This window comes from Carassius gibelio, chromosome B13 (genome assembly GCF_023724105.1).
Source record: "Carassius gibelio isolate Cgi1373 ecotype wild population from Czech Republic chromosome B13, carGib1.2-hapl.c, whole genome shotgun sequence".
Lineage (NCBI taxonomy): Eukaryota > Metazoa > Chordata > Actinopteri > Cypriniformes > Cyprinidae > Carassius > Carassius gibelio.
Genome location: NC_068408.1, coordinates 6,906,665 through 6,930,987, shown reverse-complemented (window position 1 = coordinate 6,930,987; position 24,323 = coordinate 6,906,665). Strand labels below are relative to the sequence as shown.

Here is a 24,323-nt window from a genome sequence, read left to right as displayed (position 1 = left end):
GTTTTCATCAGGGATGCTTTAACTTGGTCAGAAGTGAATATTCTGGCACAAAGCACTGAGTAATGTGATGAAAATTGTTAGTTTCATTAGGACACTTTTGCACCTTCAGTTCTTTTCAAACCCTCTAATGTTCAACTTTGGAACTTTTGACTTTAACAGCATTGGCAAATTATTTTGTTAAAGATAAAACCATGGTATATTAAAATGTGATTTATTAACTACACAGAGAGCAATTGGCACTATAATTTACTCTGGTATATATTCATATTATAAGCATGCCATTGAATGGGTGCCGTCAGAATGAGATTTGAGAATTTTGTGACGTGCAAATGTTTGTAAGAAACAAAGCAAAACCATGTTGTCATATTTGATTAGAACTGTTCTAGACTGTTGTCACTTGAAAACACTGTTTGATATGAGCATTTATCTCTCCTGATCATGGATAGAGGACTCCTATTTTAACTGGAAGTCACAGTTTGATGATAAAAACCCCTTAAGATATTCGCTTCACAAGACATCAGTTGATATACTGGAGTCATATTGGATTACTTGCGGATTATTGTGATGTTTTTAGCAGCTGTTTGGACTCTCATTCTGATGGCACCCATTCACTGCACAGGATCCGCTCGTGAGCAAAAGATCTTATGATACATTTCTCCATGTCTGACATAGAAACGGATCTACTGTACATCTTGTATGGCCTGAGGTGAGTACATTTTCGGATTCAGATTTTCATTTTTGAGTGAACTAATAAGTAACTTTTTTCACTCTATGCAAAGCCATAAAAAAAAAAAAAAATGCCATTTAACCGGCACAGATGTGATGACAGACCTTCAGTGTAGCAGATTCTGGTGGCATCAGAACACACTTTATGATAAGCATATTCAAAGAATGTGTTCCCCCATAAAATATCACCCAGCAAAGGTTATCATCCTGAAATAGCCCAACAGTAGTTAGACCTCAATGAAACTTTATTTTCAATGAAAGTGAAATTTTTTGATACGAATCCTCCATAACAACTATGAGCTCAGGAACACCATAATAAAGCTTTGGTGTGGCTATATTGCTTAAAAGTGTTAATTTACTGCATTTGAACAAAAATTATGTTTTCCAAGACAAATTTGAGTCAAATCTTAATTTATTGGGAGGTCAGTGGTACTTCTTATTCTAATATACCACATCAATACTTAATAGAACATTTGACATTTTCTTTATATATATATATATATATATATATATATATATATATATATATATATATATATATATATCCTTATATAATCAGAGCATATTTTTTTTTGTAAAGTCATACACAATTCAGCAGGTGTTTTCAAATAGAAGTCTTTGTAAACTCTGTAGAAACATATATCTATCCTTCGGCCAACTCACTGTACAGAGAGTGAAAGCTGGAGAGGATTTTCTAAACGTCTTTAGCAAATACCCACAGATTAAGGCTTAAATATACACATCATTGAATGTGTCGTTTCACTGGAAGCAGCTGAGTCAATCAGTGCATGTGTTTGTTTGGAGGGGTTGAACCAGACGTCACCATGCGTCACTCAGCCCACCCTGCAATGCAGCACAGTGACATTAAAAGTGCTGCCCCCTCTTCTTTCTGTCTTTTCCCGTCAGCATGTGCTCTCTGTACAGTGACTTTAGCTCACAGTATTACACAACACAAAGTGTCCTTGTGACCTGAAAGCAATCAGGCACATTCAGTTCACTCCAGATCATCAAGATGCAAAGCAACTTTATAAAAGGGACTAGCTTGGTTATTGCTATTCAATATAGGGATAAATATCAAGGGGAAAGAAACAGACATCCAGTGGTTTCCAGCCTGAGTCTTTGTGCTTTCTGTGTTCGACTTCCTGGTGGTGTGGTAGGGACACTGTTAGCATAGAGGCAAAAAGAGTCTCACTTGTGGCCCAACAGTCTCTACATTTCACCAGTGTCTGCTGCGTGCATGCAGGAGAGAGGTATTAACTCGACATACTCAGTAAAAAACAGCCTTTCATGCAAAACACATCCTATGTATAATCCCCTGGCATAATGTAATCATGTGACCTGTTGTTGGCAGGGATGGGCTGATTGGTTAGTTTGTCATGAAGACGGCATGCTGGGAAAGTCATGGCAGTGAACCAGTGATGGAAGCTCAGATATTTTTCTGATACTCTTCCGGTTAAGAGTTTGAGGTCAGTAAGATTTTTTGTTTATGAAAAAGGTATCCTTTATACCCACTAAGTATGCATTTATTTGACTGAAAATACAGTAAAAAACCTAATATTGTGAAATATTATTACAAATTAAAAATACCTGTTTTCTCTCTAAATATGCTTTAAAATGTAATTAATTTATCTGATGCAAAGCTTAAGTTTCAGCATCATTTGTCCAGTTTTAAGTGTCACAGAATCCTTCAGAAATCATACTAATATGCTGATTTGGTGCTCGAAAAACATTTCTTCTTATTATTAATCTTTAATTATTAAATTTGATGTTCAAATAAGCAGTATTTATTTCAAATATATTTTTTTGTGACATTATAAAATATATTTCCTGAAACTTTTTTTAAATCCATTTAAAGCATATTCTTATTAACTAATTAGTATTAATTCCTTTAAAAAATCTTACTGGCCTCAGACTTTTGAATGGTAGTATGAATGCCATTTAAAAAGGCTCTAATTTACAGGAGGTATGAAGCTTGAAGATTAAATTTACACAGCAGCATGCTTATGAAAGGAAACGTGGGTGAGATGTTCAGCACGTTGCAATAAATTAATAAATATTCTATCATTTTCAAAAGGGCTCAAAATAAATAAATACTATAGGCTTCTTGCATGTTTTGGATATTGCTTATTATTTTCATATATATATATATCTATCTGAGGTGACATTTTAGTATCAATGCTTCAAGTTTGTTCAAGTTATGGCTTGCGCATGTCCTAAATATCTATATTTCATACAGTAAACACAATGTTGTTCTAATAATAACAATAATAACACTGCTGTTTGAGAAAAGCATGCCGATATAATAAATGTTATTATTTTTAAACAAATAAATCTATCTTCAAATATATGTGCTTAGACCATTAGCACTGGCATCTCACACTATTTTTTAAAAACTACTGAATATGGCCAAAAATAGCTAGAAAGAAATAAAAAGCCATATCTCTTTGTACCCTGTGCTCTCAGCCGAACAGAAGTGCAAAACTTAAAGCAAAATGATAAGAAATCAACATAAAATAACCATACTTTAAACACAGAAAATAGAAGAAAAAAAAAGACTCTGACAGCACTTTTCCTAATATAGGTATTTTTTCTCTGTCAACATCTCAGCTATTCAACAGAATATGAAATAAATGGGTCTGATCTGTCTCAAATCTGCCTCTGATATCTTGATTAAATTCCAGGCACAGCCTGACAAATACCTCTCACTAAATATGATAGAAAATCACACAATAAACACCTTGTTTCTACTGAAAGATGACCATATTTTGAGACATACTAAAGGTTATGCCCTCTCATTATTCAAATGGTTGGCTTCAGGTCTCCAGGCTTGTGCTTGCTGGCTTTGCCCGGGGTCAGAGGTCACAATGTCATTACCACAGTGACTGGAGATGACATCATCATAAACCGCCATCAAAACTGTAGTATATCAACTGTTATGTAGCATGTCGTCAATGAAAGAAAACATGTGTCTTGCTGGATGTTGTATATTTCAGGTTTGTTGTAACATTATATTCCTGAAGGCAAGGTTTTCTGATGCTACATCTGTTGTGGTGGTCATTGTACACTGGGTTGTGCTTTCTCTCACTCAGGATCCAGAGGAGGGCTGCAGAAGATTTCACATTTGTGGGAGAAGCAAACCCTTACAATGAATGCTAGGTCTTCACCTGTGATTGTTCAGGATTGTCTTCCAAAGGTTTATCTCCATCACAAGACTTCTTTCTTTTTTTGTTGCCTAGAGAGTAGAAAGTGAAATGTAAAATGCCTAGTTTTGAACTGACCTGAATATTTGAAGTAAAAAGGTTGTCAACTGATAAGCATGAATAAGTGATGAAAATTGATTACGACTGTTATTCAACAAATAGGACACATTTCTGGCAGGGTTGTGCACCATTCAGATGCTCTTCAAATTTCAATACAAGTCCTGAATTTGAATTAAATTTGAACTGAAATGGGAAACAGAACTGCAATTTGAATTTGAATGTAAGAATCAAATCAATTGAAAATCACATAACCACTTTATTTTTATTATTTTATTGAACCAAGGTTTGTCAGTACTTTGAATGTTAGCTTGACAAATGCATATTTAAAATAAAATAAAAATAACATTAAATATTAAATAGTATATCCATATATACTGGATTTTAAATTAATTTACTGTAAATGTACTTCTTTAATACACTCTAACTGTAATCATGTTTGAAAAATTGTTGAAAAGCCCTTTCAAGGTTTTCAAGGTTTAAGGTTTTTTAGACTTTCAAGAAAGAATAAACAAAATACAGATTTGGAAAAAATAATTGATATATTGATATTCTATATTATGTATTTAATTAATATAATAATTAAGAAAATGTTGATACATAAATCATTTATATAATATCTAAATATATCGATATATAAAGAAAGCTCAAAGTATATTGAAAATACACCAAATGTAACTTTAGAATCTATTAGTTTGTAAGTTATACGTTTGCTTTCCTCAAGTTTGCTTTCCACCAAGGTATATGCTTCAAATTTTACAATTTGAATTGCTGTATAAAAGTGTAAGTGATAGGTAAAAATTGATAGCCTGAATGCACTGTAAGTCGCTTTGGATAAAAGCGTCTGCTAAATGCATAAATGTAATTTTTTATTTAATTAAAATTTAATTTAAATGCATAAATGAAGTAAGAAACATAATTGAACCGATGATGGTTGTCGAGTCTAGTTGGTTAAGCTAGTCAGAAAGCTTTACCGGAGCACCAGCAGGAATGATTTCTTGATAAAACTGTTTTTCCAGAAGCAACAAAGGCTGCTGACCCAGAAATATGCCCTACTTGCGTAAATCACAATGTTCTTTTTTGTATTAAACAATAGTGTGGGCTGCAGTTTGTCTGGCTTGTTGCTAGGAAACAGATGGAATTTGAAAATGCAGACTAAAAGCAGGTGTGTGTGTGTGTGTGTGTGTGTGTGTGTGTGTGCAGCTTTAAACGCAGGTGTCGTGTCATTACTGGGCAGATTCACAAATTTGCGTTTCAGTCAGGTGCTTGGCATCTGATACACACTGAGTTTCCGGAGCAGTTTTTTCCCCAGGTTCTCATCCGAGGCACCCAGAGAGTGAGAGCTGATGAGCTGGGATGTAGACAGGTCCGTCTCCATGGGAACGGCCGTCGCATCTGAAATAGATCGGACACACTATGACAAAGATGCTAGGATCACATGACAAACTGAACTGGAAAGTCATTGGTTATTCTCTTCTCTTCTCTTCTCTTCTCTTCTCTTCTCTTCTCTTCTCTTCTCTTCTCTTCTCTTCTCTTCTCTTCTCTTCTCTTCTCTTCTCTTCTCTTCTTGATTTAGTCTTCCCTGTTAACCTCCAGTCATAACAAGCAGAGCTGAACTGGACAGTTCTAGCCTGATGTCAACATTCCTTTGCAGGTCGTATAAACAGAGACTAGAGCCCATGCATTTCCTCTCCCTGCAGTCTGTCAAACGTCTCGCTCGCTGTCAAACAGCCACTCCAGTGTTTGAAAGTTGGGGTGCTTTTAGTCAGAGAGCAGACCACCACCCTTCTTAAAGGAATAGGCTTTGTTTATACACCCTTAGGCCATTTTGCAACTTGTATGCTTTATTTGTTACTTCTATAGACATACAGATATTTTGAAGAATCTTTAGGAACCTTTTAAGGTATAATTATAGGGTATTACAGTATTAAAAACTATATTCTGAAGTCTTGAAGTCATATACAGTCATGCCCAAAAATATGGACACCCTTGGTAAATATGATCAAAGAAGGCTGTGAAAATGAATTAAAAAGGCTGATCTTTTATTTACAAAAATCACAAAAATCGAACCTTTCATTGGATAATAAGAATTTTAAATGGAGGGTTAATATCATTATGAAATAAATGTTTTTCTCTAATACACATTGGCCACAATTAAGGACACCCTTTTATTGAACTCTTTTTTAAACCTCCATTTGCCAGTTTAACAGGTCTACATTTTCTCCTATAATGCCTGACGAGGTTAGAGAACACCTGACAAGGGATCAGAGACCATTACTTCATCCCGAATCACTTCAGACCCTTTAGATTCCCATCTCAATGTTGGTGCTTCTCCTCTTCAGTTCACTCCTCTCATTTTCTGTAGGGTTCAGGTCAGAGGACTGGAAAGGCTACAGCAGAAGCTTGGTTTTGAGCTCAGTGACTAATTTCTGTATTGTTTTTGAGGTTTGTGTTTGGATTATTGTACGGTTGAATGATCCAAGCATGGTCCATTATAAGATTTCTAACAGAGTCAGTCACTTACTGATTTGTTTTATCTGTTGGTATTTGATAGAATCCATGATGCCATGTGTCTAAACAAGATGTCCAGGACCTCCAGAAGAAATATAGGCCCACAACATCAAAAATACAGCTGTATATTTCATTGTACACATGGGGTACGTTTTTCTCTGTGTTCACCAAACCCATCTTGAGTGTTTGCTGCTAAAAAGCTAAATTTTTCTTGAAATCCTCCTAAACAACATGTGTTGATGTAGGTGCTGTTTGTCCTTGGAGAGTCTTTAGCCACTCAAACTGACCTACTCACCGTGTATTAGGACGATATAGACACACGTCCTCTTCCAGGCAGTTTCGTAACATTTTCTGTTGATTGGAAATTCTTAATTATTGCCCTGATGGTGGAAATGGGAATTTTCACTGCTCTAGCTCTTTTCTTAAAGCCACTTCACTGATTTGTGAAGCTCAATTATCTTTTGCTGCACATTAGAAATATATTCTTTGGTTTTTGTCATTGTGATGGATGATTAAGGGCATTTGGGCTTTGTTTCCCCCCTATTTATATTTCTGTGAAACAGGAAGCAGTGGCTGGATAATTTCATGTTCATAATCACCCTGGAGTGCTCAAAATTGTTGAATATGAATGGGAATATACTTCAGAGTTATTTTACTTATAAGAATTTATAGGGTTGTCCTTATCATTATTTCATAATGATATTTCCCCCTATTTTAAATTCTTATTACCCAATGAAAGGTTAGGTTTTTGTGGATTTTTTAAAGATCAAAAGGATTAACTATGCATATTAATTTTCACAGACTCCTTTTATCATATTTACCAAGGCTGTCCATATTTTTGAGCATGACTGTAGTTGCTTGAGAAACAAAAATGTAAAATGACTTTGAAAATAATAATAAAAATAAGAATATTCTTAACAAATTTTCATTGTGTGTCCGTTGAAAGCATACAGGTTTGAAATGGCATGAGGGTGGGAAAAAAATTACAAATAAAATAACATCAAAAATATATTTTTGTATTTCAAAAAGTGCAGTTTCTACAGTGATGTATGTTCACCCAATGCCCGGTCTCTTCTTTTGATTTAGTTTTTAGCAGCTTTTCTATTCATTTTTAGACTGAAGTAAACACTGTATATCGGTGCATAAAATGATGTCATAGTTTGGCTTCAGAAATCATCCGTCAGTTCACCCACCAGTTCCTTCTTTTCTCTCCACACGAGTGTCTCTTATATATGGGGTGTTATCCATACGCAGGAACACGGAGTCACTGGGGCTCTTCTGTCCATCGGACTTACTTCCTACAGGGGGAGCCAGAGAGCCAGAGTCAGATGACCACACAGGAAATAAACAAGACAGGAGTTTGTAGCACTATGCATGTCTTTTGACATAAAAATGAAACGGATTAACCAAACACAATTTTCTGACCTGCGTTGACATATGAAACAGCATATTAGCACATTACTCGTACTATTTCTGCAATATAAAGCTAGTATGCAATTATCAATGCAGGCACAATTGTTATTGAAACAGGAAGTTGTGGTGGATGTATTGAAGGCATTGACCTTTTCTAAAACAACCAGTAGCCTTTAATTTTCATGACAACCAGAGATTAAGCACAGTTTTTTCAATGAAGACTCTTTACAATGAACCATGGAATATTTCTCACTCATTCCCGAGCAATGAAGAAGAAAATGATTCTGAATTTGTTTTTGGATTACGACTATGTCTCTCTGAGTCAAGATCTGAGGGAGAAGATCCTGATGACGAGGCCTGCGGTCGTGATCAAGATGTGGATGGTAAGATAAATTGCTTATTTTGTATTTTTGCTGCTGTCTGATTACTGTTATATCATTTGATTGGTGGCATGTGGTATTTCAGACTGTAAGAGGTTTTCATGTTAGAAGACAAAAATAAACAACCCGAATCTTTGTCATCTCATCTCGTCATCTCATGTCACACGATATTTTAAAGATTTGCTGGATAAAGATATTTATGTTTCCTTAAAAAAGCACATTGTGCATTGGTAATGTAATAAACGTGTACAAAAAATGATATATCTTATATAACTAGCATTTTTACTATTATTTAAATGAAAAGTACAGTTGTAAATAAATGTAAAGTCTACATTCAATTATAATAAAGATTATGTAATATTTGTGGTACATTTTTTAGTTAAGAAAAAAAAAAACTTAAATATTTTGGCTGTTTTACGCTTGACTTCAAATAACCTCATACTAGCAAATTTTGACAAAAAGCAAAACCGTTATAATTTCATGGAGGTTTTGATTAATGACTCTGGTTGAGAAACTGCTGTCGTATCAAGTTGTAATCTGTATTGCACGCAAAGTGTATTAAATATTTACAGTGACATTTCATATAAATGCAAACATTGATATGATATTGTATAACAGTGTAATTTGATTACCCTGCATTTGATCTTGTGTACGCTTTAGTACAGGCCTCATTTATTAGAGGAAACTGAACTAAGTGAATTCTAGCTTAAGAATCAGAGTTCCACTTTTTCACACAAAGTCTGATTAGTTTTAGTAAGAGGATTAGAGTTCGACCATCTGTCTTGTCTTGCATTTGGAAGCTGTGAGAAACGTCCTAATTTCAAACATAGATTATCTACATCCTCGCTTTCCCCAAAGATTGCAGTGACAGACAACATTGATATGTTATGGTTATATTTGGGTGTATTTAACCTTCCGAAGAAATGTATTTCAGTGCTTTCATGTCAAACTGTTTTATTATTCACTTGCTGCCTGGAAAATGACCAAGAGAACCCAAGAAAGATGCTATAAATGAGAAGCGCATGCACTCACGGACGATGCGGTTCCTCTCATTAAGGGTGCTGGTGCTGTCTGGCTGTCTGTAGAGGTGGCTGTGCTGGTGGAATCGGGTCAGACAGGGCCGTGGTTCTGTCAGAGGAAGGGCGATGCTGTTGGAGCGTGTCTCAGGGATTGTCATTCTCTCCCCGGGCGCATGACTCTCTGCGTCGGGGGTTTGCGGAGAGCTGTCCATGCGTGTAGCTGTCAGAGCGTTCTGATAATGGTTACGAGTGATCTGGAAAGAATAGCATAATATACTGAGACAGCCAATAATTCTATTTGAGTTTTAACATGTAATGTTAATGTTATTGTTTACATAAAAATTCTATAATATTATTAAAAAGTATCTACCGTATTTTTCGGACTATAAGTCGCACCTGAGTATAAGCCGCATCAGTCAAAAAATACATCATGACGAGGAAATAACAAGTAATAAGTTACACTGGACTATAAATTTATTAAGAACCAAGAGAAAACATTACCGTCTACAGCCACGAGCCTCTATGCTGCTCAGTGATAGAGTACAGGAACACAGAGCAGCATAGAGCGCCCTCTCGTGGCTGTAGATGGTAATGTTTTCTCTTGTTTCATTTCTCTCGGTTCATGTCAAATTAATTTTGATAAATAAGTCGCACCTGACTATAAGTCGCAGGATGAGCCAAACTATGAAAAAAAGTGCGACCTATAGTCCGGAAAATACGGTACTTTGGCACTTGTGGAGCAAAGCTAAACAACACCGAAAAATAAAAACTCAATGGGAGTCCTTGGATCAGCCTAAAAAAAAATTGGATCTGGGACATTTTTACATACAAATCAATAAAAAAAGACTATATTTTTAATAAAGAAATAGCCAGAAATAGAAAATGACTGGGAGCCATGAGTTAAAGGTAAATGTTGCATTGTCTAAATTATATTATATTAAAATATATTATATCTAAATTGCACATATTTTTAATCAGATTTACTTTAAATGTTTAATGCAAAAATAAAACAAAAATGTTAAAATTATAAATTAACATTTTATGCTTTTTCCTTGTGCGCACTGTCAGTAATTATTTAAATGGAAATTACAATCGTAATTATGGTCATATTGAATTTAATTCTGATCAATATTTTTAAAGAAAATCTAAATGTAGTAAAAAAAAAATTATGTATTATTTTAATATTGAAAAAAAAATAAAAGGGGAGGAAAAAGAATAATGTATGTAGACAGGATTTTTTCATTACCATAATGAGAATCAAGTTCTCTTTCAGCATTACAGTAATTTAAGTCAAAAATATTAAATAAAAATACAATACTAATTTCTTTTAATATTGGGGTATGAACCCTAACATGACCTTGAATTGTCCCCTCATCCAGCTTTTTCAGCATGTCAAGTTTACCTTAATGATCTGTAGGTCTGTGAGCTGGCGAACTGAATAGTCTGGTAAATACGGTCCTCCGCTGATGCTCAGTTGACCCAGACTGCCTCCGTGGATTGTAGTATCTGAATGATTGAGACCGCTGCTCCGGGACGGTGATCTGTGGACTGGATCACACCAGTAGAACTCATTCAGTTGATTATTGCTTTAGATATAAAAATGTTCTTTACCTAGCATATTGAGAGTCTACTTACTATATATATTTATATACATATATGTTGAGATGGACTACTTACAAATTCAAATATTATGCCAAATGTACACAACTTGATTAGACTTGTTCATTCACTGCAAAAGTGAGCTCTTAATGAGTTTTAATTTAAAAAAAAAAAAATCCTTGAACCAAAATTTTGTACTTTAGAAACAGTTTCATAGTAGACATTATTTTAGATTTACATTTTTAAATGTCTTTTTTTAATGAGGACAAAAAATCCCTATAGTGTGCTTTTTATAAAAATTCAGTACAAATTTGGAGTAAATGCACTTATATATTCGAAATTCAGCTAAATGGACACAACTTCAGGCTTACTTATTCACTGCAAAAGTGGGCTTTTATTATATTTTTATTAAATATTAAAAAATCCTACTTGAATTTAAACACTGCATTAGATACTGTAATTAGTTTTCTCACATAGTATCCTGAAATTAGGTTTATCTTGTCTTTTGTATTGCACGTTTGGCAGATTTTTATTTTATTTTGTTTTTTAATGTTTATGCATAAAAATATCTGAAACATTCTTCCAGTGCAGTAAGACAAAATGCTCTCCTATTAAAGATACATTCTCTGGAAAGAAGTCTATATATTATATAGACAATACTGCTTCTCAAAGTATTATTATTATTTTTTTTAATTATTTTGTACTGTTTTATAACTGTTAAATTGTGGCAAAATACATGTTAAAAACAGGATATGAAATGCCAAAAAAGTAGGAAAACTTTTAGTGTTGTGTGTACAATCATGAACAAATAAACAATATGCCATACACAGAATCTCTGTGTCCATGTAGATGTCCTATATCTCATTAGCAGATGCTAAAGTCCTGGATGTAGTATGTTGGTATATAGTATGTGTTTGCATTTTTTCTTTCTGTGTCTATATCACAGAGAAAACCCTAACCAGAGAGACAGACTATATAACACAGACACTTAGCTTACATTTAATGCACATTCATTCTGAATTAATCTCTTCAACAAGAGCTAAAGGCTTCATCCTTTAAGTTATTTTTACATTTTCATGATGCTAAGCTTATGAGATTTTAGTCCTTATATAATAATGTGCCGTTTTGCTTGAGTGGACAGATGAGAGTTTCTCTCCCGCTGTAATTACCCGACTCTACTCTCCTAAGATTAACATAGCCGCTCTATTTAGATTTGCTCCCTTAATTATCTCTGGAGAGCGTTGCTAGAGGGGTCACATATGCTCCACGCTCAACGCCTCTCAGAGTTTTTCAATTGCTTATTAATATTTTTACTGCAGGGAAACCTTGCTTGAGATATTCTGGAAACTCAGGTTGATTTATTTAATGAGGCTCTGTTCAGCTCCAGTGATGAATTCTGGCAAATACTGAATCAGCAAACAAACCTGTGGGTAGGATGGTCATGATAGCAGGTAAGCCATAGTATGTAAATGGCCCATTTTCAAACTTTAGTCCCTCCTTACCGATCTCTACCTCCACTCGACCCTGCAGACAGAGAGAGATGGTTCACATATTTAAAATTGAGTTTGCAATTATGAAAACTGACATGAAAAAATTCTCCACTTACAGTGATTTCCAAAAGTAAAAATTCTTTTATTTTGCATGCAGTTAATGTAATATAATTTTGCCATACATAATTTGATTAGCATAAGAGTTTGAACTTTGAACAAATATCTAATCTATTAATAATTTATGAATATATAAACTGAGGAAAATAAATATTTTCTCACCCTACAGTGAGGTCCAATAGTGACAGCTTTTATTTTGCATTTCATTAATGTAGTATAATTTTGTAATTAATTAATTAACAAAACCATTTTGAAATAATTTTTCATAATATATTATTTAATAAAACTAGTTATTTTTCTCAATTTGCAATAATAAAAATGTTTTTTTTTTTCCTCTTACAGCATTGGTTCAAAAGTAAAAAAAAAAAAAAAAAGCTCTTTATTAATGTACTATAAATTTGTCATGAATTTACTTTTTTTTCTATAAATTAATTAGCATAACAAATATTTGTTACAAAAATATACAAATGTAATATTTGTATTATTTAATTAAAATATTTATATTAAAACTGATGAATACAGCATTTTTCTCCACTTAAAGCAGGGGCCAATAGTTAAAAAGCTATATTTTATTATAAGTAATATAATGTATAATATATGTAATATAATTGTATCATAAATTACTTTATCTGCATAACAATTTGAAAAAAAGTTTTTACTATTTTTTTTTTGTATCATTTATTTATAATGACTTTCAGAATGTATTTTAAAACCTGTAGTACTTTACCTGCAATATGAGGATGAAATAATCCACAGGCTTGTTACGCTGGAAGAGGTAGTGCTTTGGTGATCGCTTGTTTTTCTCATCAAACTTGAGTTCCTGCACCACGCTTGGGTGCTTTATCAACCGCAAGAGGATCTTCTCTGAGAGATGCGTCGACTTAAAAGGCTCTACTTCTACCGAAATAAAGAGAACAGAGAGAATAATAAACACATTCATGATACTGACAATGAAACCGCAGCATTCTGATCCTTCATCATTTGCTGATGATTTGCAATGCTGCACCAAATGAGTAGATGCACTAGATTATCACATTAATGTGAACACGTCCTTTTGGTCTTGAACTGTATGTGTTTTAAACCTAAAACAACTCTCAGTTTCTTAAAATTTCAAATTCTAATGTCCATGATTCGCGATCCCGCTCTGAACTCCCAAACTGGCTCAAATGATTCGCGATCCCCATAACTGACTCAAATGATTCGCGATCCCGCTACGAACTCCCGAACTGATTCAAATGATTCGCGATCCCGCTCTGAACTCCCAAACTGACTCAAATGATTCGCGATCCCCATAACTGACTCAAATGATTCGCGAACCCGCTCCGAACTCCCGAACTGATTCAAATGATTCGCGATCCCGCTCTGAACTCCCAAACTGACTCAAATGATTCGCGATCCCCATAACTGACTCAAATGATTCGCGATCCCGCTACGAACTCCCGAACTGATTCAAATGATTCGCGAACCCGCTCCGAACTCCCGAACTGACTCAAATGATTCGCGATCCCGCTCCGAACTCCCGAACTGACTCAAATGATTTGCGAACCCGCTCCAAACTCCGAACATATATTCAGATATAAATGTAATTAAAAAAATAAGTTAATAATTTTCGATTTTCAAATATTGCACCTGTCAAACATAATTAACCACTTTTAAAAAGCATGAGGATACCTAACAACTTCGTTTTGTGTCAGAACTTTCACACGTTCATTCTTAGATTCACCCCGTTTGTGTTTGAAAAGCTACAGGGATTGAATCGCGGAAATGGTATAAAACTTGCTGTATAAAGCAGAACGTCACGGAATTCGGCCATTTTTTTATGAATAAATCAAAAGTAGAGCATTTAATCAAATCTCAATAGGGACTAGTGTAATAGTAAAGGTGTTCAGTACCATCGCTCCCTACACGCAGAATAAGGCACCAACTCTCAGAGGGGGCACCATCCCAGTTGCTCAAAAAAAAAAAATAATTCCATTCTCCCAGCGCTCGAGACCGCTCGCACCTCATTAAAATATACTTAATATATATATATATATATATATATATATATATATATATATATATATATATATACTAAAACATTATTTTAAAGGAATATCACACAAGTTTTCATAGAAGTTTTAATTTAAGCTTGCCAAAACAATAACACCATATTTTTAAAAACAATTTCTAAAAGTACATTTGTATTTGTGCCTATAATGTTTATTTATTTATTATTATTGTCAGCTAATAAAACCTATGCTTCAGGGACCATATTCATATAACATCTGAGGTTAAATGTAGCTCTTGACTGGTTGAGTTAGATGGTGATTAACACTAAAAAGCAGAAAATCAGTTGAGTCTATCCTTTTGTAAATGTCATTGGCTGTTAAAATCTTGTGTTTCTTATAATAAATTGACATTTTGATAACACTGAACCTTTTATAATGCTCTTAATTACATGTCAATGCATATGCATTAGTGAGTGTGGTGGTGCTTATGGGGTGTCACTTATATGTCCTTATATGAACTGTTTCAGATGCAAGACATTGATTGCATGAGATTAAGTTTGTAAATGATAGCCTGTGCCCTTTTTTTAGTGTGCACATATATTTATCATCAAACTGTGATAACTGTGACTAAATTCAGTATATATATGTCTGCCATATGTTGCCACCCCTCAAAAATTCCTGCCCCCTTCTCGCCACCCCATTAATATTTTTCTAGATTCGCCCCTGTATTTGACTCTTTCCCACAACTGTGAACTGAGATTACCTGTTGCTAGAAAGCGATGTGTTGCGAGCAGAAGCTGTGGTGAGACTTTGACCTTCATTTCACTCTCTGACAGTTTAAATATGGAGAAATCTTGCTGTTTCCTCTCGTGGTGGGACACTCTCCTCTTCGTACGGTTATCAGCTGCCACAACACAACAGCAATACATTATACTGGATAGGTTTTACCTCAAACCAATAACAAGTCAGTGAGAGCATATGATATGCTTGAGATGCAAAATATACTTTATTTCCTTCTTTCTGCTCCTGTATAATCTGTCATTGCACTATTATTGCAGGTTCCCATTGTGACAACTTTGTGACAACTTTGAAGCTATACTGGGATATGATTTCACAAAAGGTCAAGATGGTATTCATAACTAGTTATTTCCTTGGTAGAAAACTTATGTTTTGTTTTTTTTTTGTAGTTGAGACGTTAAGGTAAATGTCTGTACAGAAATGAATTCACTTTTCAAGTTAACTTACAAAATATTCATAGTAAAACTTAAAAACCCTAGTCTCCCCCAGTATGTCAGCACTGTTAATCATGGTTAAAAATGAATTGATAATTGCAGAGAACAGGCTTTGCCAAAAGACAATAACACCAAGTTCTGGAATCCAATTAGTGTGATAATTATTTGCAACAAGGTCACAGTGTTATCGACTATGCATGAGGAAGCAGCAGGAATCAGGGCAGGTTTTCACTCAGACAAATGCTCTGGAATTGCCGTGTAGAGGAAATATTCTTCTTATAATTCACTATTAGACTGAGTTTGTGTTTGAGTGTTCATCTGAATCATTAATATTGAAGAATGAGAAGATAGAAAAAGGCCTAAGATAAGCAAAAGTGCACCAGATTTAAAGAAGAGAAATAGTAAAAACCTACTGTAGAGGTCCGTTTCGTCCACAATCTCAGACTTGATGATTTCCTCGATGACATCTTCTAGAGTGACGATGCCCATGACTTCATAGAAAGGATCCCCTTCTCCTTCGTTATTGACCCTCTGTACGATAGCCAAATGAGATTTCCCTTTACAGTGCCAGAGAAAGACAAAGGAGCATAATAGCATGATAAGCATTTGGTATTTAATTTTAATATGCACCCTCATTTATGCAAAGTAAAGCCAATTTAACAAAACTGCAGTGCAAGTTATCAAGTTATTAGGCGAAGTGTGCAGAATCAATAGTCACACAACTTTAGTAAATGAAGCCTTGTCCATTTATTTTACCCTTTGGATACTTGTGTATGTGATATCTGTTGCAGACAGGCTTTAGCACTGTTAAACTGATTTGTCACATGACATAAAGAGTGCTTGAAATGAAGGAGCATGAAGAGATTAACTATGACAGTTTTGAAGATTCAGACCTGACCTTATGTAAAGAGCACTGAGTGGTTATGTAATGGGGTTTGGGAACCCTGTGGCTCTGATGATGAAGCTGAGCAATCTAAAAACCTGGAAACTGTTGGAATTTGCTATTTTTGAGTCTTTAAAATGCTGCTCAGGCATTAATGGATATTCTGACATTAGTTCACGTTTCCCTTAATATTAAATAATTATGATGTCAAAATGTTACATTTTTGGTATATATATATATATATATATATATATATATATATATATATATATATATATATATATATATATATATAAAATGTTACATTTTTGGTATATATATATATATATATATATATATATATATATATATATTAGTATATTTATGTATAGTTTAGGGTCACTTTAGTTTTTTTTTTTTTTAAAGGATGCATTAAACTGATCAAAAGTGACAGTAAAACAATTTCAATCTACTGCAGATTTTTATTTATATAAAATGCTGTTCTTTTTTTATATATAAAATCAAGGCATTCTAAAAAAAATAAAAAATATTATGGTTTCTACAAAAATGTTAAGCACAGCTGTTTGAAAAGTGATAATAAGAAATGTTTCTTGAGCAGCAAAACAGCATATTAGAATGATTTCTGAAGGGTCACATGACACTGACAAATGGAGTAATAATAATGAAAATTCGTCTTTGCGTCACAAATGAATTCTATATTAAAATCTATTAAAATAGAAAACAGTTAGTATAATAACATTTCACAATATTAAAGTTTTTTTTGTATTTTTGATTAAATAAATGCAGCCTTTGTGAGCATAAGAGACTTCCAAAAACATTGTTATAAACATATGCATGTTGTGCATGTGTAAATATAGACTAAACACACACACATACGTGTTCTGCACAGCACGTCCTGATTTTGCCAAGTCCGATGTGTTCCTAGGTCAACATATTTTTTTGACCCTGGAACAACATTTTACTCCAAAAATATATTCTTAACCATATCCCTACACCTAAACCTAACCTTAACCATGAGTAATCCCTAAAATCAGAGGAAATGATAGATGAATGACACTGATGTACAAGCACCAAACACTGATTTTAAGCATAAACTTCACAAAATCTATAAACTGGTTCTTCAAATCTGATTGGTTAATCACAATGTTGTTCCAGGGTCAACAACGATGTTGTCCCAGGAACATGTCTCACTTGGTAAAATCAGGTTAGGCTTCTGCACATCCACAGTGTTGTAATGTCAGATGCATTTATTTATTAACAATGGCTATTTAATATTTACCAGTGCCTTATGATGAGGCTAACTAAGAGCTGAAATCTGGTCATTTCAACAGATTGCTTAATTAATCTCTCATAATGTCATGCAGCTTTGCCTACAGTCTGTTATTGAAATATAAATCTATATTGGCACCTGCAACTGCAAACCAGAAGCTTGTTGCTGCAGCACACCTATATCTCATTTCACATGCAAAGAGGGCACTTACGTTGGAATCTTAAAGGAACAGCAGTAAGGAATAAATCATAAAAAGCTAAATTATTGTAAAGAAAAATCTTATGAAGCACGATCAGTGTGCTTATACAAGATTGTTCATTGAATTCCCAAGCAGCAGCTAATTGCAATGGAACAAACGAAACATCCCAGCTAGCATTTCTGTTAATCATCATCAGTCAGACAGATCTGGAATATAATTTAAGGCGGAGATGATTAAATACATAATCCTAAACCTTTGGATAGAGAGAACCTAACGGACAGGAGCCTTCCTCTCTCACGCTGTGGTCTCTATGGTGGCGGCACACGCTGAGTGAAGTGAAGAATTCTGCAGGAGCAAGGGCAATGCAGCACTCAGCTCGATACACCTCAAAGCTGATGTTCAGGGAACCGCATTACATCACTCCGCTATTATATAACAGGCGCACGCATGCACGCGGATCCAGGGAGTCTGAGCCCACGCGGATGTCCCTGCGATTCCTTCAGCTGCTGTGCCAGCAAATGAACTCGTTAAAGCTGGCACTATACTCTTCTCGTGTGATGCATTGCAGAGCAGTATGGTGGGAATAGCTAAATAAAGCAGCGTGTAGCTGAAAACGGAAAGAAAAACACTGAAGGAAATGCCTGAATTATTTCTGAATAGGATCCATTATCACAGTTTGTCCTAAAAATGCATTTGCAAATAAATGCATGATTTTCTGTGTCAATTGCTTTTTTTCTTAATCATGTTTTAGGCCTTTTTATTTGTGATTCTTGGGCAGCGTTCATGTAGCATTTGACCTGCATTTGAGCTTAAAGGGATAGTTCATCCAAAAATTAAAGCAATTATTTGCCATCATCTGCCATCATTTACTCCCCCTCATGTTGTTCCAAACCTGCATTACTTTCTTTCTTCATCTGAACATGGAAAAATATATTTTGAAGAATTTCAGTTTATGATGCCCATTAGCTTCCATAGTATTTTTTTCCATACTATTGAAGTGAATGGGGACCATAAACTATTTAATTACCAACATTGTTCAAAATATAATTATGTTCCACAGAAGAAAGAAACTAGGTCTGGTACAACTTCAAGGTCTGATTATTCATGCACAATACAGTTTGAGGAGTAGTAATTATATAGCTATTGATCCTGAAAATCAAGGGGCCATACACTTTAGAGGCCAAGCACTAAAGGTGTGTAGGCACCAATTTTTATTTGTATTTATTTTTTGCCTTTGATAGAGTCTGTGGCAACTCCCTATAACTCTGTAGTGCCACCAACAGTTCAAAATTTCACATAAATTTTAGCTGATTATTTATGAACTGAATAGAAACTGAACTATTTCCTTTAATTTCCTGGTGTGGTTTAAATTTCTAGATTTCTGGACATTTTTTTCTCTCTTATCTCTGGCCATTTTTTTTTTTTTTTTTTTTTTAGCAAAGCAAACTATTTTCAGACAAAACCTAAGTCTCTGGATTGTTTGTTTTAGCACCATTTTCTGCATAAACCCTAGTGGAATAATTAGCAAACATCAAAGGAAATGCCAATTTTTTTTTTTTTTTTTTATCTTTAAAAAATGTATTTTTATCTGCTTTTTGTCTTCATAGGACACACTAGCAGAGTTACAAGAGGATACAACAGAGAGAAGTAATGGAGACTGCCAACCAAATCATGATCAGTCAGATCCTGTGTGATTTCTTGTTTCTAAATTTATCCAGCTTATGCTCTGCCTGTCTGAATAATTTTGATGTTTAAAGGGATAGTACACACAAAAGTAAATTTTTTTTACAAAAGCAGATATTTTGAAAAATCTCTGTTTTTTCCTCCCAATGAAAGTCAGTGGGGTTAAAAGCATTCTTAAATTGTAATTTTTGGTCCAGAGGACAAATAAAGTAATAGACTTTTGGAGAATTTACCTGCTGTGTTGAACTGGTTAAAGTAGCAGTTTGTAAATGTATGTTTTAAATTAAGCATTTAATATTTCTTATGTGCTTAAAAGAATAATAGATTTTGCTGTTTTTAAAAGTACATATACACTTAGTTTACCACTTCAGTAACTTATACTTCAGAATAAGAGCATTTTATTCAGCTTCACCTTTACCTGCTGTTTAGCATCTGCCTTACTTCACTGAGTGTAGAGGGAAAGGTTGAGCCTGCATATTTCATAATTCCTGCTGTAATCTGTTCACTGGAGGCAAAAGCTTCAAAGAGTGACAGGCTGGGTGCTCGCAGTGTGAGGAAGCAGATCCTCTTCTCTTTCGCTCTGCTCTTTTTGTCCATATGGTCCCAAGCTGAGACACTGATTGGACCAAAAGGTCACTGCTGCAGCTAATCTGCCCTGATGTTTCTATACAGACAAGCACTTGGATTTAAAGGGACAGTTCACCCAAAAAAGACACTACTTCATTTATTAAACCTAATTTTGTTCCAAACCTGTATGATGTATTTGCAAAGCTAAACTGCATGCTATTTTTCCATTTTATTTTTGGAGCTTAAAAGAATAATTGTCAATATTAAAAACAAACATTTATTCACCTTCAGGTCATCTGAAATCAACAATTTGAAGTTAAAACATTTCAGTAATGGATTTATTACATAGAAACACACACATTTTTTCATCAGCTGTTTGGACTCTTATTCTGACGGCACCCATTCACTGCAGAAGATCCATCAGTGAACAAGTAATGTAATGCTACAGGTAGATTCTCTAAATCTGTTCTGATTATGAAACAAACTCTATCTTGGATAGTCTGAGGGTGAGTACATATTCAGCAAATTTTCATTTTTGGGTGAACTATTCCTTTAACAGCCACGGTCACTGTCATAAAAGAGGTGTATAAAGATACCTTAACATTTCCATGAAAAAAATACAGTGACAACATGCATCCTTTACAGTATAATTTAAATGGAGATATTACTGAAAGAGATTGAGAGCAGTCCACGAGGTAAACTTTAACCTCAGATCTAAGTTTAATGAATTCTCTCAGACAGTTCTGCTGTGTGGTGGAAAACCAAGTCTTGCACAAAGATTAAACTCAATCCAGGGTTAAAGTGCATTGTGGTGTCAGTGTGTGCTGAAAATCCTATTTTTGGTCTTGACGTTGCCTAAACTGCCCTGGATTCCTACAGCAGTTATGGAACTGATACTGTTGATGATCCCTTTACTAAATCTACTGCGTACGAACATTTGTGCCCTGTGGGGAAGGTAAATCCAGTGAATCTTGTACCATGGGTGAGTGGTACATCTGACAGGTTACTGCATTACAGCTGAATTATGGCACTCTGCACCCTGCTGTTGCTGCTGTGTGGCTTAATAGAAAACACCATCAATCTCAAAAAGAAATTATTACATAATTGTCACTGTGATGCAGTAGAGGCCAAAGTATGATAGCATACCAGGTGTCAGAACGCATCACATCACTGTCTGTAGACTTTGTGCAGGGCAGGATCAAGAGGAAATGGTATGCATCCCTGCATGCCACACAGGTCAGTGCTTGGTATGAGTAATTTTTAGATTTTCAGCTAAAGGTGTGTCAAAATATGACTAATATGAACTCTATGGTGAACAGTAAGCAATGATGACGGAATGAAAATGGTTGCCATGGGAACAAATTCAAATTACTGGAGTCCAGCTGCTGGCCTCTCTGCATATGTCAGCTGAAGTTGTGCTGATGCTAAATGTGCAATGATGTCAAAAATAAGTAAATAAATAAAATGTTTATATATATATATATATATATATATATATATACATATATATATATATATATATATATATATATACATATATATATATATATATATATATATATATATATATATATATATATATATATATATATATATATGTATATGTGTGTGTGTGTGTGTGTGTGTGTGTGTATGTATTATTTATATGTTATAAACCAGATTTAACAAGCATATTTTCATTTACAATTCCATAATTTCAAAGTAAAATATGCTCTCCAATACTCTGAAGTTACTGAACAGATCAACAAAAAATTAAAACTGTCATCATATATCATCTTCTCTCATTTTTTTTTTTTTTTTTGCATTCTTAACTGTACGCATCATAATGCTGTGTTTAATGCAAAATAAGATATTTTGAAATGTAAATAGTGTTTGTTTTTTTCATCCATACAAATTCAATTTAATTAAGTCCAATGTTTTATTAACATATTTCAAATGTATTTTGTTACATAGAACAAAAGAAGTGCATACAGGTTTGGGCGAAATAAGGGTGAGAAAAGGTTTTTGTGTGAATTACCCTTTTTTAGACTGATTTAAACGGGTTTTCTTTTTGTAACTTTACACAACTGGAGTCCTAAGATAAACATCTTACCTTTCTTGAATTGCTCCAGCACTGCATCCAGTTTGGTGTCGTTAAAGACACAGTGCAGTGGGTGCTTGTAGAATTGAGTGATGGTTTTTAACGGGGTGCAGTCATCTGGATCAACAAATGCCAGATCTTTGACGAACAGTATATCAACAATATTAGACCGTTCGTTCTCGAACACAGGAATGCGAGTGTATCCGCTCTGCATCACGTCTGACATGGTGTAGAAGTCCAGGATGGCATCCGAGGCCAGCATGAAGCAGTCATTGAGAGGGGTCAGCACATCTTCCACCGTTTTGCTCCTGAGTTCCAGAGCTCCCTGGATGATGTTCAACTCTTCTTTCACCAGGTCATGGTACGGGTCGGTAACTCTCAGCATAGCCAGCAACTTTTCACGGGTGTAGAAGTTGCTGATTTCCTGGTGCAGCATATTGTCTAGGAGTTTGCTGATGGGATATGTGATGGGGAAAGTCAACAGCATCAGCATCTTGGTCAGCCACACGGTCTTGGATGCGATAGCCAGCCCGTGCCTGGACGCAACGGAGTGCGGCAGGATCTCTCCGATGAAGAAGATGAGAAAAGTGCACGCCGCAGTAGAGACGGGCGTCACTCCGAGGATCTGGCACATCCAGACCACCAGGAAAGTGTTGGTGAGCACGTTGCACAGCACCAAGGTGCACAGGACGTAGTTGCCGTGTTTGCGCACCGACTCGATCTTGTGCGCGTACTTTTGCTCCTTGTCCGTGCCGCTGTTCTGCAGCACTTTGAGCTCCACCGGGTCCAGCGCGAGCATGCTGATTACCAGTCCGCTGAAAAGCGCGGAAAGCGCTAGAAGCAGCACCGAAAGACCCGCTTGTAGCCACCCGTCCGCATGCGGCGGCCGCTCTACCACCGCCAGCCAGAAGTCGCGCGTCCGGTAGTGCTCCCATTTGATCCCGTCAAAGGCGCACATTGAGTAATACTTGATGTTCTCTCCTCTCCGCAGTTCTTTGGCGAGCAGCTCCACCAGGATGGAGTTCTGGCTGGAGGTTGACTTGAAAGATCCGAGGAGCTCTATATCCGAGCTCCTGGCGCTCTCCTCCACGCACAAGTTGCGTTTGGGATGCACCTGCCCCTCTCTCCCCGGTTCCGGTTCTTCTATGAAAGCGATCCACGGCGCAGCAGTGCTGCCGGCGCTGCTGAAGGTCCGGTTGAGCCTCTGCGGTGATGCTGCATAGTACACGCGTAACATGAACCGCGTCCCTTCTATGGCCTTCAACAGTCCGTCCTGCACGGACAGATCTCCTCCCGTGTCCTCCGGTCGGAAGCCCAGCAGCCCGTGGCTCGGTGTGGGGAGAGCGGAGGCGATCAGGAGGAGCAGGGGCAGGAGGCATGGTCCGGGGATGCGGTGCGGGAGGAGAGCATCCGCAGCATCCGCAGCCATGATGCTGAGTGGGTTGTAGAAGGACATTGGCGAGCTGGATCACGTGGCAATGACACACACCCACGGACACACACATCGACTCTGTCTGCCGAGTCAGTGGAACAGCTGGAGTCTCGTGTAAATAAAAATGACACCGCGGTGACGTCATGACGATTTGCAGAGCTGCGATACTGTAATGAGCAAACAGGAAATATGTAGGCTACAGTCCAGCAGAAGAACGGGCCAAAACACCCAGCCAGAGATGATGTGAGACGATTTCTGTTTATTTTACCACTGTACATCCAAGAAGTCGGTGAACAGATGTATAAACATAGAGAACTTTTTAAAAAGGGTATTTTTTAACATTTAATATTACATTTAATAATTAAGTTTCAATACAATATAATATTGTTTAGTAATACAATTTAACAAAGTATAACATTTAAAAAATTCTTATTAAAGTACTCTACTCTTTTTTTTTTTTTTTTTGTATTAACA

At 35.6% G+C, this 24,323-nt stretch overlaps 1 protein-coding gene across 1 annotated transcript; it reads right to left on the bottom strand.

Moving 5' to 3' along the window:
- Positions 1-1,260: 1,260 nt before the first annotated feature.
- Positions 1,261-23,903, bottom strand: LOC127970389 (metal transporter CNNM1). The gene is made up of 10 exons (XM_052572957.1): positions 22,430-23,903; positions 16,149-16,292; positions 15,267-15,407; positions 13,240-13,409; positions 12,330-12,429; positions 10,709-10,854; positions 9,320-9,560; positions 7,688-7,792; positions 5,268-5,378; positions 1,261-3,958 (listed from the first exon to the last, which is right to left on the bottom strand). The coding sequence occupies exons 1-10, from the start codon at positions 23,871-23,873 to the stop codon at positions 3,879-3,881; spliced, it is 2,682 nt and encodes an 893-aa protein (XP_052428917.1). The 5' UTR covers positions 23,874-23,903; the 3' UTR covers positions 1,261-3,878.
- Positions 23,904-24,323: the final 420 nt, after the last annotated feature.

Excerpts from the sequence above, each read along its gene's own strand:
- LOC127970389 (XM_052572957.1), bottom strand. The coding sequence starts at position 23,873 with ATGTCCTTCTACAACCCACTCAGCATCATGGCTGCGGATGCTGCGGAT. Across the intron at positions 16,293-22,429 it reads GCTGGAGCAATTCAAGAAAG|GGAAATCTCATTTGGCTATC; the intron begins GTAAGATGTTTA and ends GGCACTGTAAAG. Across the intron at positions 13,410-15,266 it reads ACATCGCTTTCTAGCAACAG|AAGTAGAGCCTTTTAAGTCG; the intron begins GTAATCTCAGTT and ends TTATTTCGGTAG.